This window comes from Branchiostoma floridae, chromosome 9 (genome assembly GCF_000003815.2).
Source record: "Branchiostoma floridae strain S238N-H82 chromosome 9, Bfl_VNyyK, whole genome shotgun sequence".
Taxonomy (NCBI): domain Eukaryota; kingdom Metazoa; phylum Chordata; class Leptocardii; order Amphioxiformes; family Branchiostomatidae; genus Branchiostoma; species Branchiostoma floridae.
The window spans coordinates 5238874-5255511 of NC_049987.1; the positions used below are offsets into that span (position 1 = coordinate 5238874).

Here is a 16638-nt window from a genome sequence, read left to right on the forward strand (position 1 = left end):
AAAAAAAGGATGCCTCCAGCCGCGCAGAGGCAGGCACTGCATGCTGCAGGTCACCTAGAGGATCCCAAGTTTAGTAAATGTCCCTAATCGGCCGGCTGACTCCCCTAGCGTAGTATTTACTCTATTTGACCAATTTCTACAATTAGACCACCAAACCACGAAACCTGGTAGAGGCTATCTTCAACCCATTGTCTAATATGCTAGGGTCACATTTCTAATGATAATGATAGTTGACTGCTAGATACCTCTTGGTGTTTTCATGCGTAGGTCACGGCGTCTGTTTGTCGCAGGGTCCCGGGTTGATTGCGAGTTATAAAGATGCCCCAAAATAGCCCCTTAGCCACAGGGTGTCCCAGGGGCCATGCCCAATAAAGTGCAGAAAAACCGCAGGTAAACTTGCAACCCAGAGGAACCCCCTTTCCCAACTAGGACTGTAGCATAATTCAGGAGTTCAAAGACAACAAAACTTTTTAAAAGATAGGATCATAAGTAACTGTTATAAACACTTGGTTCATTTTCATTTTTGCAAACAGTCTGGTCGGGACACTTGCGATACACTCCAGCCAGGTGTAAGCTCCTTGCAATTCAGCCCTGGCTGCAAATTTCTCGGCCCATTTCAATAACATGAAGAGGACACTATGGCGCAACTATGGAAAAGAGCTCCAGGAAGAGAAGTGGATGTATTTCAACCCTCATATATATACGGAGATTTCTTAATAAATAAACAAAAATCTTGTTGTTTCCCAGACGTGCAGTCCCTGAGAGATCCCGGTACAGTGGCAGTCCTACAGGACCAGACCCATGGCCAGCTCAGCTTCAGCCACCACATCGAGATGCACAAACCTGGACAACCTTTCCGCTTCGGCAAACTACTGCTCCTTCTGTCTAGCCTGCGGGAGGTAAGCACGCAGCCTATAGCTATAGTCACTCCAGTCATACAGTTAAATCTGTGGTAGTGGTCACCACATCGAGATGTACAAACCTGGACAACCTTTCCGCTTCGGCAAACTACTGCTCCTTCTGTCTAGCCTGCGGGAGGTAAGCACACAGCCTATAGCTATAGTCACTCCAGTCATACAGTTAAATCTGTGGTAGTGGTCACCACATCGAGATGCACAAACCTGGACAACCTTTCCGCTTCGGCAAACTACTGTGTAATAGAGTGCAGTATGTGCATGTACACTCATGTCCAGAAGATACCAAACTTGTAAGTCACTCTCACTTAGTTCTGAGATGGCACAAGGAACACTGTGAGCAATGACCCCAGGAGAGGCTTAATCACCGTTCCTCCGGTGGGGAGCAGGGCTCTATGGTCAATCGGCACGATTCTAGGGTCAATGTACAAGGACATAACCATATTTGGGACACAGTCCTGTGGCTTCCCATCAACTTCCCAGGATATAAGTCATCATGAGTAAGACACAGAAAAATGTAACTTTCACTAATAGATAAGGAAACATATAAATAGTAGAGCAGCACTTCTGTACTTAGTGAGAGAGATTGGAGAGGGTTAAGATCAGAGAGAGAGAGAGAGAGTGAACAAAGAAGTACCGACGTAGCACCGACTCCTCGTGTTTTTCTTGGGTTTTGCGTGTACAACTAACATCGGCAGCTAATCGCACGAACTCCATGTAAGGGACGCCATCGAAACCAGCTACCACACTACCACTACCCTTACATTTGGTGGCAGCGGTGGGATTAGTTGCAAGTACACCGCCCAGAGGACCAGGAGTCGAGAGTACCATCATCGCTACAGAAGACGGAAGACAACAGCTACCAAAGATGCTACCAAGAACCCCAGCAGACGAGCAGACAGAAGAGCAACGGGTTAGTGCCTGTCAACTGACAATGGAGGTAGAACCACATACGTTGTTGTCTGACCGCTTAGAAAATGTTGTTTTACGCATAAAAGTTCCGTTTGATAGGGCAGTTATCGGATAATGGATTTTTATGATATTTCAGTAGATAGTGGGCAGGTAGATTGTAGTTCAGTTGGGTAGGGATATATTTCTGTTATTGTAAAAGATCCGTAGACCTTCCATTTTGGGCATAACAAAAGATAACAGGAGCTGATCTCTCCTCGAAGAGAGAAGGAATGATTTTCAGAGTTTATTTAGACCGTAGAAATTCAGGATCAAGATTGTCTTAAGAGAAATGTCTTGCAAGGCCTTGGGTCACCTAGCTATGACTTGGGTTGTTGGCTTGTCGCCAGAATGAAGTTGGGAGGTTATGTTGGCTATGCGCCAATAGAAGCAACCATAGCGGAATTAAGGGAAAGTTCATAAGTTTCACATTAAAAGATTTAGAGAGCTAGAAATGATTTACATGTACGTTAGCTTCGGTAGAGATAACCAGAAACCGTGTAGTAGAAGTCGCTTTAACCAAACGATGACATTTCTATGTATGTGGTCATGACTGAAAGGGGAGAGGGCCCCCGCCAGAACCTCACTTTTGGCATTATTTAAGTACAAGTTTGAAGATTCAAAAGGGAATGTAGCAGGGTGACCTCGATCGAGAGGTTCAAGTGTTGTTAAATCTACTGTACTTTTAGGCTAGGAATAAGATACATAGAACAGGGCAGATCGGTTTAATTTTGGGTACCGAGATGACAGAGGAATAGTTTTGAAGGCCATACTTCTGGCAGGCTAGTCGTTTCCTTGGAAATCCAGACTTCGGGAACTGAATTTCTATTCAGATGGGAGCGACGTCGCTTCGTCAGAATGTCTGGTTAATGTTCGTGTTTAGTGCACTGGAAATTTTGATTGGAATTTTGGGAAGCCAGGACACTCGATCGGTTCAAATTCAAAATTTCAAGTAACGGTTCTATGATAGGATGATAAGTTGATGTGTTGGCGATAGGCATCCGTCAGTTCAATTCATGTTGATAGAAGTAGAAATAGAAGTTCAAGAAGACGAATTCAGGATTTATGGAAAAATCCAGGAATTATGGAGTTGATGATACTCCAGAACTTAGAGTTAAGGAACATAGCTTAGTTATGCGGTCAGACCTTGGCGTTGTGTTCTTTCCTACGTTGTAATACGACTAACTGTGAGGATGGCAGGATTTCACGGCTCTTTGGGACACCAACCGTGTCACCTGCGTCTCCAGGACAACGGCTTGCAGATCAACCCGCACAGGGACTTCTATCAGCGCAAAGTGTTCTACACCGACGGTACATCCGACAGGGCCCCGGGTAACACGCTACCAGGAGGATCAACGCAAGTACGAGACCTGTGGTATCGTATAGGCAGGAAGGCGTAGGACTGACGAGCGAGGCAGGTCATGGTGGCCGACGATGAACCACGAGATGAATCAGAAGATGAAGAGAAGAAATGTGAACTGAGAATTATGAGACGAATTGTGGAAATGATGAATCATGAGATGAATTGTGGAAATGACGAATTATGAGATGAAACTAGTAGATGAGAAGAGAAACGTTTCATGGAGTTATGTAACCGTTGCAACTTGTATGTTAAGAAACGATCGTATTTTTCTATTATTATTAAGCGTCGCTTTTATATAACCTTCGATAACACGGTAACCATTCCGTTTTCATTTATTATTGTAACAATTATATATCATTTCTAGTTTTGTACTAATGTTAACTATATCGATATATATCTTAATAATAACGTCGCCGGGACGGCTCTGTTTTGAAAGGGGAGGATGTAATAGAGTGCAGTATGTGCATGTACACTCATGTCCAGAAGATACCAAACTTGTAAGTCACTCTCACTTAGTTCTGAGATGGCACAAGGAACACTGTGAGCAATGACCCCAGGAGAGGCTTAATCACCGTTCCTCCGGTGGGGAGCAGGGCTCTATGGTCAATCGGCACGATTCTAGGGTCAATGTACAAGGACATAACCATATTTGGGACACAGTCCTGTGGCTTCCCATCAACTTCCCAGGATATAAGTCATCATGAGTAAGACACAGAAAAATGTAACTTTCACTAATAGATAAGGAAACATATAAATAGTAGAGCAGCACTTCTGTACTTAGTGAGAGAGATTGGAGAGGGTTAAGATCAGAGAGAGAGAGAGAGAGTGAACAAAGAAGTACCGACGTAGCACCGACTCCTCGTGTTTTTCTTGGGTTTTGCGTGTACAACTAACATCGGCAGCTAATCGCACGAACTCCATGTAAGGGACGCCATCGAAACCAGCTACCACACTACCACTACCCTTACAACTGCTCCTTCTGTCTAGCCTGCGGGAGGTAAGCACACTGTCTATAGCTATAGTCACTCCAGTCATACAGTTAAATCTGTGGTAGTGGTCACCACATCGAGATGCACAAACCTGGACAACCTTTCCGCTTCGGCAAACTACTGCTCCTTCTGTCCAGCCTACGGGAGGTAAGCACACAGCCTATAGCTATAGTCACTCCAGTCATACAGTTAAATCTGTGGTAGTGGTCACCACATCGAGATGTACAAACCTGGACAACCTTTCCGCTTCGGCAAACTACTGCTCCTTCTGTCCAGCCTACGGGAGGTAAGCATGCAGCCTATAGCTATGGTCACTCTAGTTAGACATATAGTTACATTTGTAAATCTGTGGTAGTGGTCACCACATCGAGGTGCACAAACCTGGACAACCTTTCCGCTTCGGCAAACTACTGCTCCTTCTGTCCAGCCTACGAGAGGTAAGCACACAGCCTATAGCTATGGTCACTCTCCATCAATGAAGATAAGATATCCAGGCAACAAGATACAGCACACAGCAATTACTCAAGCAGCTGGATATGATTTCGGAAACGGTCACTGACAGTGACATTGATGAAAGGTAGTGGATACTACCTGAAACGTCTGTTTCCAAAATCATATCCAGTTACTTGAGTACATACAATGCTATTTAGGGTATGGCCATTCTAGTTAGACAGTTAAAAGTGTGTAAATGGTCATCTGAGCATAGCAGCTACATGGCCATGGTGGCCACATTTGTTGGTCCCTTGGATTTTGCCATTGACCTAAGCATGAAGAATAAGTGTAGCTATAATGTCGCACCAACCCATGCCTGTTTAACAATGTATACAGTTAAACTTATATACAAGGAACTTAGTGAAAGCTGTGCATAAGGTTCCTTATATTACATGTATTATACACCATACATTGTGCGTACGGGATTATGATGCATTAGAGTGACTGTTCTGTCTGTAGCACCCTTGCAGAGTCCCTAGTATGTGATTTCTAACAAATACTGGTTGTCTTTAATTTAAAGGCACCTGTATTTCCATTACCAAAGTGGTATGTGAAATGGTATCATCACAAGATTAGATGCATGACTATAACGGTATGTGAGCATCAACCATTCTGTACGGTTTAAGGTGGAGATGTTGATGATTGCATTTCTGTGTTCCTTAGGTCCAGCGCTCAAGTCTGGAGAGTGTGTTCTTCACAAAGGCGATGACAGGAGGTGTTTCCATGGACCAGTTGGTTCTGGACATGTACAAATCCCTGCAGACGGATGTCGTGTTGTCCGACAGCTACAGATGTTACACTGGGCAGTCCACTTCATCTGGGGCAGCTCTGCATGGTGTCAGCTGAACAAAATCATCCTTTTATAATGCCAATTCATGACTGGCAGATTATAGGATGAAGGAGAAATTCTTTGTACACAACCAGTGGGTACTTACATAGCTTACGTCAGACACCTTTGTCAGAGCTTCTAACTGGAGTTCTGCTTCTCACCGCTATATGTAGCCGATGTAGGTGGCGCTTTTGCGGTGAGAAAACAATCCCAAACGTGGCTTAGTGTATATCCCCCCTCATCTTGGCAGAACTCCAGTTAGAAGCTCTGACGAAGGTGTCTGAGAGATATCGAAATGTAAGCTATGTAAGTACCCACTGGTTGTGTACAAAGAATTTCTCCTTCATCCTATATTCTACCAACCTGATGAAACTATTTTCGGATGGCAGATTATAGTTAATACTATAGATTATAGTTTGTACTTTTATACAGTTTTATAGAGTTTCATGATCCGGATTACAGAATAGAATATAAAACAGTAACTGTTGGAAGAAAATCAAGGACTATGTTTCATAATACGTTTTTTACAATGTCTTTTGGTAACACCATATTAATGCTATATCGCTAGTTCACCTTTATTCGTGAGGTAGCCTATGTCCGTTAATGTTGCTTTGAAAAACTGTGTATTTAGGGTTTTAAAGTCGATTACAATATTTCTATAATTCTTCTTCTTATAAACTGGGAATATTGCTATTGAAACCACTGTATGTTGACTTCATGTCCTAAAATACCCCATTTTTAAAAACAACGTATATAGGTTACCCCACAGATAAAAGTGAACTGACGTTAATTGTTTAATTGTTGCATGTTGAATAATGTGACGTACAATCAAAAAGTATTGATGCAGGGTTTGAAATACTTTTTATAGCCAGGTTGCCCAGTGGACAAATGCAAGGTTGTCCACAAACATTTCAGGTTGCCGCAGGCACAATAAACTGTGAGCTCTGCAAGTGAATTCTGATATTTCAAGGTTTTCAATTGTTTAACGTTAGCGCTAGTGAATGTGGAATGAAAACCAGTGAATGTTGATAGATTTAACAAATCACAGAGGAAAATTGAAGAGAAAGATTGAAAAGAACAATTTATCTAGAAAGTTTTGCATACTTCCTAGAGCTGTACTGCCAACTTGTGTATTTGAAGTCCTTTTCTCACACATCCATAATTATAATAACCTCAAATAAAGTATGCATTGATTTTGGTAACAACTTGTAGCACATTTTGAAATCTTTTTAAAATGTGTACTTTTATTGAGGACATACAATACATGTGTGTAATTTTAAAATGGACGCTCATCTGTGTTGGTAGTAATCATAGAACAATGCTTAACTTTCTTCCAACACATAAGTAATTTGAAAATTTGATCTGTTTGTACTTTAGTGTTGGAAGAAAGTTTAGCAATGTACTACGTGTAACTCTAGTCTACCATAACTGAAAGTGAGTCAGAGAAAACATTAACTGAGCCAGCAAGCGTAGGATTGTTGCTTCAAACTTTTTACTAACCATGACTGTTAGTTAACAAAATGTAGATGGAGAGCTTAGAAATGTTGTAAGACCCATGTTAAATTTTACATAATACAGATTCCCATTGTGGAACAGAAAGCTGATTTGCCCACTAAGAACAATCCAAGCAAATCACAGTGCTGTGTGGTATAGCATAGTATAGTAAAGTCTGTGATAAGTTTTCATTCATAACATCTATCTTGTAATACTATCATTGAGCATTATTGTCTTCTGATGAAAACTTAGGAGGACAAATATATAAAAGCCAGCAGTTGTAACTGAACTGAATGATGTGTTTCTGTGCCATTAAATTCTAACTAATCATGCAAGTTGAATAATACGACTGTATTGAATGTGTACTGGTTTCTGGCAAAATAATTTGGAATAAAGGACACGTTTGTGCAAATTACCATGCAATTGACAAGATATGGCCATATTTTATCATCCTCTTACGCACTGCTTATCCCTTGGCTATGCCGAATGCCCCGAATCAGAAGGCCTAGGTCCTATTTTTCACCGGTGCCCGTCAGGGATGTAACGTTAGCCTTGGCCGGGTTCTGAAGCCACAAATCTGTCCAGTGGACTGCCGGATACCAGAGGGTACCCCTTGGTGTACCCCACGGGTAGGTAACGGCATGCATTTGTGACCGGGTCCCGTGTTCATGTCAAGTTCAACTTAAATTCAACCCATTGCCACCTAAAAATACCTTGGAAAATACAAGGGGCGGAAAAGTGCAAGTAAAAAACCCAGCTCATTAACTGATGAGCAGGGCCCTCATTTCAATTAGGACCTAGCCTAGACCTAAGCCAGCCTCATATTCTTACTTTTAAGGGGGGGGGGGGGGGGGGGTAGCCACTAAACAGCTGTCAGCCAATCAGAGTATTTACCTTAGTGTTGTTCTAAGGAACTAAATTTGTTATCTAGTCATTATTATTACCAATTGCCAGAATGGCTAAGGTTATGTTTTAGGCTTGTGAGTCTGTGTGTCTGTGTGTCTGTCTGTTAACAGTATAACTCAAGAAGCCTTTGATGGATCCCAATAATATTTGGTAGGTGGGTAGGGGTCGGGAAAACGAAGGTCAAGTTCGAAAATGGGCCCCCTAGCGGCTTGCTAAGGTACTGCAGCAAAACCTCAATTTTTTTTTATCTCGTGTTCTGGACCTGCTGTGGTTATGATTTTTGAGTGGTAGATAGCCCTTGGTGCAGAGAGTAAGTGCTTTAAAGTTTGGACCCCCTAGCGGCATGTTTGGAACTGCAGTCGCCGATTTCCTTTCAAACTTTGGACGAGAATAACTCGAGAACGTGTTGATGCATCGTCATGGTTTTTCGTATGTAGATAGCCCAAGTAACAATGTACACAATGGAATACCAATTATGCAAATCAGCAACTAATTTGCATAATTAATGAGGAAAGTTTATAAATCCACTGCATTTCATGATAGGACTTTCAAACTTGTCACATATATAGATGAGGAAGAGAGAAATATCAATGCATATTAATTATGCAAATGACGGCCTCATTTGCATAATTAATGAGAAAATATAAACGTGTTGACGGATCGTCATGGTTGTTGGTATGTAGATAGCCAAAGGGAAGACTTACATGACGGAATTATAATTATGCAAATCGACTGCTAATTTGCATAATTAATGAGAAAAGTTTGTAAATCCACTGCATTCCTTATAGGACTTTCAAACTTGTCACATTTTTGGTTCCGGTTCGGAATTTCAAGTGACCAGATATCGAAGTAGTCCCTAAAAATAAGACGCAAAATAGGGGTTGTCTCTATAGTTTTGGCTCTAGATTTTCCGGCTATCGCTTTAGCAATGTACAATCTTTTATACCTCTGCAAATGCTTGTTGTTCATAGCGATTTATGGTGTCGGAGATTTGATCGTGCGGCGAACACTTCCTGGTATTAGTGCGCGCGATAGCGGTAAAGCGTTTCGTCGCCTGATTACCCAGATCGTGCGTTCTATATGCGTTTTGGGTGTTTTAGCGTCATCGGAGCTCACGGAAAACGTATCGGATAACTTTTTTTCCTTTTTACTCAGTATACAGAAGAAGTCTTGACCTTCATTGCCATATTAGTCATTATCCCAGGAAAACTCATTTTTACCGTGTAGCGGCCTGTAAAGAATGGCCCTAAATTAGCAATTTTTGGGTGAAAAGCTTATATTTTTGATGGTTTTTACCAAAAATAACATTTCTACAGAAAATGTCAAATGAGTCTGTCGGTCAGCGACAAGGCACCCTTTTGTATCGGAAACATTGAATTGTCCGAAAAACGATGTTTTGAGAAGCGCTAGTGCTTTTTTCAGAGACAGTCAAATCGGCCACGATTCGTAAAAAAAACTCCGAACCGGAACCTTTTAGCTAAGAAAGAAGGAAATATCAATACACATTTATTATGCAAATGATGCTTGATACAATTTAATATTATTATGTAAATCTAATCTGCATAGGGATCTAATTTGCATAAGCAATGGCAAAATGTTATGAACCAACTCCAGGCATATAAAATGAAATGTAATGAGTAACACATTTATGTCTACAGACATCATTCTACATAACAAACCTGGTTTATTTGGCAAAGGTATGTGTTCGTTGAACTCTAGTTTTGTTTTAATTTCTAAGTCAACTCTGCTGAATCATACCACAGGCAGTGTGGCCTATCACAATAACAAAGCTCTTTGTTCCCAACCACATATAATGTATTTCATGAGTCGATGTTTCAAACATCAGATACAGGTTACCTATTAGCTGTCGACCGTCTTGCGAGACGACAAGAGCCGAAGATTGTTCCCGACTAGATTTCCAAGGTTCTCACATAGCAGGTTATGCAGTCAAGGAACCCGAAGCTCTAAGAATGGGCTCCGTTTCTTGGAAATAATTCTTAAACCAGTCCACGTGGTCTCTCTTCTGCTGCAGGGTCAGGTAGGGGTTTTTGGAGAGCCCTGTTACCACCAGCTCCATGAAGTGCCTGATGGGTCCCTTCTCTGGGAAACCCTCTAGTAGATCCTCTAGGAACACATGTTCATGGAAACCAACAGCTGCCTCTTCTTCCAGACCTGAAAGACAAAACAGTCAAGCTACGTAACTGCATGCACCAAACATGGACCAGAAAATGTATGCTTTATGCCACAAAATTGAAATTCTTCTTCTAGGATTTTTGAAAGAAAATAAATGGAGTAAGAGGCTAGGGCAGATTGAAAATGAAAAAAAAAAACATACCAACAAATCTGACAATCTGTTAAGCCCTTTTTGAGTTACAATTAATGCTTTGTCAAACTTTGAAAAAAAAATACTGCTACAGTCCCCCCCCAAAACACTACAAGGCAAAAACATATCCTCCCCTCAAAGAGCTTTATATGTACCGATCAAAAATCATGACCATAGCGTGTCCAGAACACAAGAGATAAAAGAAAAGAAGTTCCACTGCAGTACCATAATATGCCATAAGGGGGCCAAAAATCTAGTAATCATTTCAAGGTCTCATCAAGACCTACCCACATACCAAATATCAAAACGATTCCACCAAGGCCAGCTCCAGTCATTGACATTATAGACACATAGTACATAGACACGCACAATCAAGAACATGGCCTTCTTGAAAAAGGTAGAGCCTAGTAAAAAAATGTTATGTTTCTTGTTTCCCTACATAACCCTAATCTTTTTTGGGGGGTGGGCAGTGGAGTCACATATAGCTTCCAGTTAGAATTTTGATTCAGACAGCTTCCTATTGAATTAAAAACACTGCTTGTCCTATCTAATGAAGGATAAATGTATCTATCATGCACAACATTCAAGTCAGTCATTTAAAGACACTTGGTGTCCTCATGCATTTCAGTTTACTTTGTTCAACTGTATTGTAGTATGTCACACTAGAGTTTTGGCCAGCCTAAATGAATAACAAGAAAAGTTAATCCCAACATACTGACCCTAATTTTTTTCAGAACTGAAACAAAAAAAAACACACACAACATTTTTGTTAACTAGGCCTAAGAAGCCCTCCCTACCTTGGTCATTCTGGATGGGAAAGGTCCACATCTTGCCTTCCTTTGTCCACTGTATCATCTCCTCAAACCCGTTACGAGGAGGACGGTCCACTTGTGCCTCCAGCTCTGCTTTCTGTTCCTCATCCCACAATGTAGGTGCTGTTAGAGGAGAGGAGATGAGGGTCATTCCTTCAGGGTTTTCACCAGGATTTTTGTTACAGTGCAAGGGGCACCCTAGCAAGCGGTTCATAGAGGATGGGAGTTCAAGGAGGCTGAAAGAAGACACCGATGGCATGTGGCCATCGGCAAACAAGCCCCTTGAATTGAACTCTGGACTTTATTGTAATAATTCCCATTAGTCTTCCATTAAATTTATGTATTTTGTATTCAATTTGCACAACTTTTTTGTATTCTAGTCTACATTGTCTTTGTCCTTGCGTAGTTGTTATAGTCTGCATAGACTGACAGACACTAGTAGTAGTAGTAGCAGTAGTAGCAAGCAGTGCAGGCATGAGCATTGTAGGGGGGCTGGGGCATCCCCCTTGAAAATTATAAGCAGGTATGAACATTAAAGGGGGGTTGGGACATCCTCTCCCTGAAAATCCTAACCCTCAGAAACACTATTTCCTGCAATTTTAGAGCCAAATTTGATTAAATGAAGACAACACAATTATCTTACCTTTGTTACAAAACAACAGAAAAGGCCCCCAATGTTGGTTGAAACACAGCGTAGGGGCCCAAATCAAAGCATAGTAGAGCCCAATCACAGTATAGGGGATACAAATCACAGCATAGGGGATACAAATCACAGCATAGGGGATACAAATCAAAGCATAGTAGATCCCAATCACAGTATAGGGGATACAAATCACAGCATAGGGGATATAAAGCACAGAGTAGGGGCCCCTTAACTGGCCTGGCAAGAACTCTGCCCTTACAGGGTAGTAATGGACTGTAACAAACATAAAGTACATGCAAAAATTGGAAATACTAAGTTTAAAGCTAGAATGAGATTGTTTATGAACAGTTCCTTTAAAATCATGCAAGTCGTGCCATTTTTTGATCTGCCTGAAAGTGTGTAAGAAAAGTTACCATCAGGCTCCCAGCTGTTAACCTCCTCCTGCATGAAGATTCCCAGTCGTTTCCCCTCAAACAACGACCTGCAAACAGTAACGACAATGTCACAGTTTCTGTACTGCCTGAAATGAACTGGTGTGTTTCATGATTGTACTTTCGCTATTTGCGACATTTCGTGAGCATATTTTTTCGTGTCATCTTTCCAAAGACGTTGGTAACAATTCTGGCTTTTAAGAGTACAATTAGGGCAAAAGAAATTCTGGGGTAAATTCCAGAATAAAACATGCCACATTCTTTTACCATCCACTTCAGTATGTTTGTCCTTCCAAAGTATTGTTTCCATATATATGTATGGTAATTCCTTTGATCTTATTTCAGTTAACTTCATATTTTGTTCCATTTTGATCCATTTCATACTTTATGAATATACTGTACCATTTTGTTGTACCGTTTTGCTATATATTACATTTCATTCCATTTTGTTCCATTTCACAGCTTCTGTACATCCATGCAAATACCTCCCCTAACACATGTACACATACCTCCTCTCTTTCCTGAAGACTTGCTCTGATCTGGGCTGAGTTTGTCTCGTCTGCTGAAATTCCTGACGAAAGTTCTTCACCTCCGACCTAGAAACAAAACTGTACACTTAACCTCCAGTAATGGGTTAACCTAAGAACTGTTTTGTTTGAGACAAGGTTGGACAACTTCTGAAGAATTCACTTGCCTTATAATGTAAATACATTAAAAAATCTGGCTTAACCATTCTATGACAGGCTTGAAATTTAAATAACATATCATGATGCAATGTTATATTCATAAGACAGATTAGCAAGTCCTTCCCAAAAAAAGACATCATATAACCTTTCAAGAACATTCTGAAAGAAAAGGTCTAAAAAAAGGACATTTTGGAGAAGGTATCAAACACAGGTTGCACTGTTATAAGACATTTCCTGCTCTACTGGCATGTGTATATATATACTAAATACACACTACTGAACCAGACTGTACAAAACACATACACTAAAAGTGATATAGCCTTAGAGTGACCGCTTACCTGTTCCCCCTGGTTGCATTCCTGTTGGTCTTCTGGCCTTGTACCACTCGTAATCCAGAAATCAGGTCCCTGGAACATATTCAGGAAGAAATGAAGTACTCATATGTCATTGAGGAAATTTCATTTTGCTGCCTATCTTATATGAGAACAATTGCACTATGATGATTTCAGCTATTTGTACTCACATACATGTACATACATGCCTTGGCTTGAGGTTCTGTGTGCATGAAAAACATGTGTAATACACACCTATAAAAAGTTCTTGAAAACTTGCTGAATGGAAGGTGTGTTGAATTTTTTTGGGGTCATTTCTGGAAAAATAGGAGCGGTCGAACGGCATTTCCAAGAACCAATTATCAAATATGTGTGGCCTAGATAAGGAGATGGTAGATACCCCAGACTGCTGTTGTCTGCAGATGTCTCTGCAGGCGTGACTGCGGACTTCGCTGCGGACGTGGTGTCCTCATGTCTCCTGAGCTGCTGCAGCAGTGCAGACTCCACCCTCTCCCCTCCCCCCAGACTGGAGGCCACGTCTTTAGCTGCTGCCACCAGTCGGGGGTCCACCTCTCCATCACTGCTGTAACATCAACACAAATGTTACCAATGTTAGCTGCAGCTGCAGTGCAGACTCTACCCTCTCCCCTCCCCCCACGTCTTTAGCTGCTGCCACCAGTCGGGGGTCCACCTCTCCATCACTGCTGCACACATCAACACAAATGTTACCAATGTTAGCTGCTGCCACCAGTCGGGGGTCTACGTCAGCATCACTAGAGCACCATGAACACCAATGGTAAATTGTGATGTTAGCAGGGTTCTGATCAGGGTTTCGTCACTTTGTAGGAGCATCATAGTGCAGCAAAGCTACATGGCAATCTGTGGAAGGGTGGCAATCTGTTGTAGGGTTGTCCGTGGCGTTCTCCCCTTGAAGAATTTTGAATTTGTGACCCTCAAAAATACCTTTTTTTGCATTTTGAGAGCTAAATTTCATGAAATAAACTTATAAACAATTCTTTGTTACTTTCTTGGGCTTTGTTACAAAACAACAAACAAGCCCACAACTCTGGCTGAAACATGGCATATTGGCCCAAATCAAAGCATAGGGGATACAAATCACAGCGTAGGGGCCCTCTAATATACAGATAATCTTTACCAGACTAGTAGTAAGTAACTGTGAGAATGGATAAAATCATATTTTCTAGATGATAGCCGTTTAATATATGGCTATTCCATAGGCGTCTATGGTAATGGCTCAAAATCATGCCTGACTGAGTGTGCACATTTGCGCACCCAAACTTATGGCTTTGTACATAATTTTTGACTAGTGTAGGTGCACCAGTCAGCGTGGGTGCCATCTGGAAAGTAGTTTGCTCCGGCATCTATTATACACTATATGCAATCGTTTCTAGCTCTGACAATTATTATACACTATATACAGTCACTTCTCTGCTGTTCTGTCTGGAATCCTTGACCATCTTAGCATTTGGAATCGTCCAAATTTTGGACAAGGGCACTGATTGGCGAATTAAGGAATGGGTTCAAGCTATCGTTCAAACTGGCGCCCTGACGCCCAAAACTCCCTCCGTCTGCTTGTGAGAGGCCTGTTGTCATCGAACGAGTGCTGTAGAATCCATTCCTTAATTTGCTCATTAACTGACATCAACACCAAACGAATGTGCAGGTCTCTAGTTGGGTAGCAGAAGCGACCATACGAGCAAACTAGCTACCCGCTGCGATGGCACCCAGGCTATGCACTAGTAGGATCCGTCATATTTACGAGTCAGAAAAATAAGGAAACCATTCATGTATTATTATCTTAAAATGTTGAAGCTGACTATGGACAATCAAAGACTTAGGGTCCATCACAATTTTTCAAACCTTTAAAAAATGTGTGGCAGGTCTTGAGATGATAAATATCTTGTGCTTCTTTTCGTGCAACCAATACACCTATTCTCGAAAATGAATTTTAAGCTCTGTGGGCATTTAACTAATATAATATAACTAATATAAATATTCACCTTGAATATTTAAACTACCTGTACATACCTGTCTGTTTTCCTGCCACTGTCCTTCTTCAGTAAACATGCTGCAGTGTGGACACCTCGTCTGACATAGCGCAACCTGGGCACAAATACACACGTTAGGCCACAGCAAGTAAATTTTATGGATGACATCAGCGCGTGCATTAATTTTCGCCTGATTTCAGAAAAAAAAACAAGAATTTTTTTCTTCTGCAATGATGGTCAACATGACGATTAAGAACCAAAACGAGCAAATGTGTTGTAACCTAACAATTGTACTTGTAAAAGTGACACTTGCGAGGTACCCAGGACTGTAGTTGTAGAAATGGCACCAATATGGAAGCCATTACTGAGTGTATTTTTTTTTTCAATTTCACCCAACTTTATTTTCTCACCACTATCGCACTATTTTTGCAGTCTGCAGAGGATGTCATCCAAAAAATTTACTTCCTGTGCTTAATCAAATATACACATTATTAAATATGTACATCATTCAATAAACACATCATAAAATACACACCTTATCAAATATACACAATGATATTATCGAATTCACACAATATCAAATACACACATATCAAATACTTGTACACACATTATTAAAACACACAATCCAATACACAGTCGAGGTGGTTTACTGAGTTTGCAATACAAGTAAAAATTCAAAGAAACAAACAAACAGGCAAACATGCTTTTGTAAATCTCCAAGCAGATGTGAGGAAATGTTTTCCGAGATTAGAAAACACCCGCACATCTATGTAGAGATGACCTTTTGTAAGTGCGTTTTGCAGCGGTTGTTTTCAAGGTTTCACATCAGATTTCAACGGAAATTTTAACGTAATCCTCCCAGATTTATGGATACTAAGTTACCCGAGTGCCCCCCCCCCCCCACAACACCAACACACAAACAAGGTCAAAGCTCTCGCTTCATTCTGCAGCCTTTATGTAAACTTTACATGGTAACAACATACGCACAACGGTGCAAAGAGATTATAGTGATATCAATATATGATATAATACCTCGCTCCAAGGCTAAAAATCCGCTGTGAAGTCGAACTGACGAGAAAAAACGTGTGCCTGGCAGCCATCTTGGAGTCTTCGAACTTTGACCTGTCGTGTAGCCAGCCGAGTTTCGTCTTACACGGACCTCAGGTCTTGGTGCCGAAAGGTCCTGGTACCGCAAGAAATGTGACTGAAAAAACATCAACTTGACTCTGAATTTGGTCTAGAAACGAATTGAAGCGTTAATTTGAACAGCTAAACAATGTTGCTGTGACCGTTCATGCACGCCACTTAGTGAAATCATGATGAACTGCAACACTTGCCCTTGCAGGCAGTTTGGATATACCTGTACTTGCGTGGCGGCTGGCGATTTAATAGTACTTTACAGAGAGAAGGAAACAGCATCAAGTTAAGATCTCAGTTGACGAGGCAAAGCAAAGCAAAGTATGG

At 41.2% G+C, this 16638-nt stretch overlaps 2 protein-coding genes across 3 annotated transcripts in view; one reads left to right on the top strand and one right to left on the bottom strand.

Moving 5' to 3' along the window:
• Positions 1-3262, top strand: part of LOC118423011 (nuclear receptor subfamily 2 group C member 1-like) — a 4931-nt gene extending 1669 nt beyond the window's left edge. The window contains exons 4-5 of the mRNA XM_035830905.1: positions 748-899; positions 3110-3262. Of these exons, the coding sequence (XP_035686798.1) occupies positions 748-899; positions 3110-3262 (305 nt within the window). The remainder of the gene's footprint in view (positions 1-747; positions 900-3109) is intronic.
• A 6393-nt stretch (positions 3263-9655) lies between these two features.
• Positions 9656-16402, bottom strand: LOC118422497 (28S ribosomal protein S31, mitochondrial-like). 2 transcript variants are annotated; one of them, XM_035830117.1, is made up of 8 exons: positions 16207-16402; positions 15212-15286; positions 13563-13742; positions 13169-13237; positions 12654-12740; positions 12127-12194; positions 11056-11193; positions 9656-10107 (listed from the first exon to the last, which is right to left on the bottom strand). In XM_035830117.1, the coding sequence occupies exons 1-8, from the start codon at positions 16272-16274 to the stop codon at positions 9875-9877; spliced, it is 918 nt and encodes a 305-aa protein (XP_035686010.1). In that variant the 5' UTR covers positions 16275-16402; the 3' UTR covers positions 9656-9874. The 2 variants fall into 2 exon arrangements, with proteins under 2 accessions (XP_035686010.1, XP_035686009.1); XM_035830116.1 differs by having other exon boundaries at positions 13563-13745; positions 16207-16401.
• Positions 16403-16638: the final 236 nt, after the last annotated feature.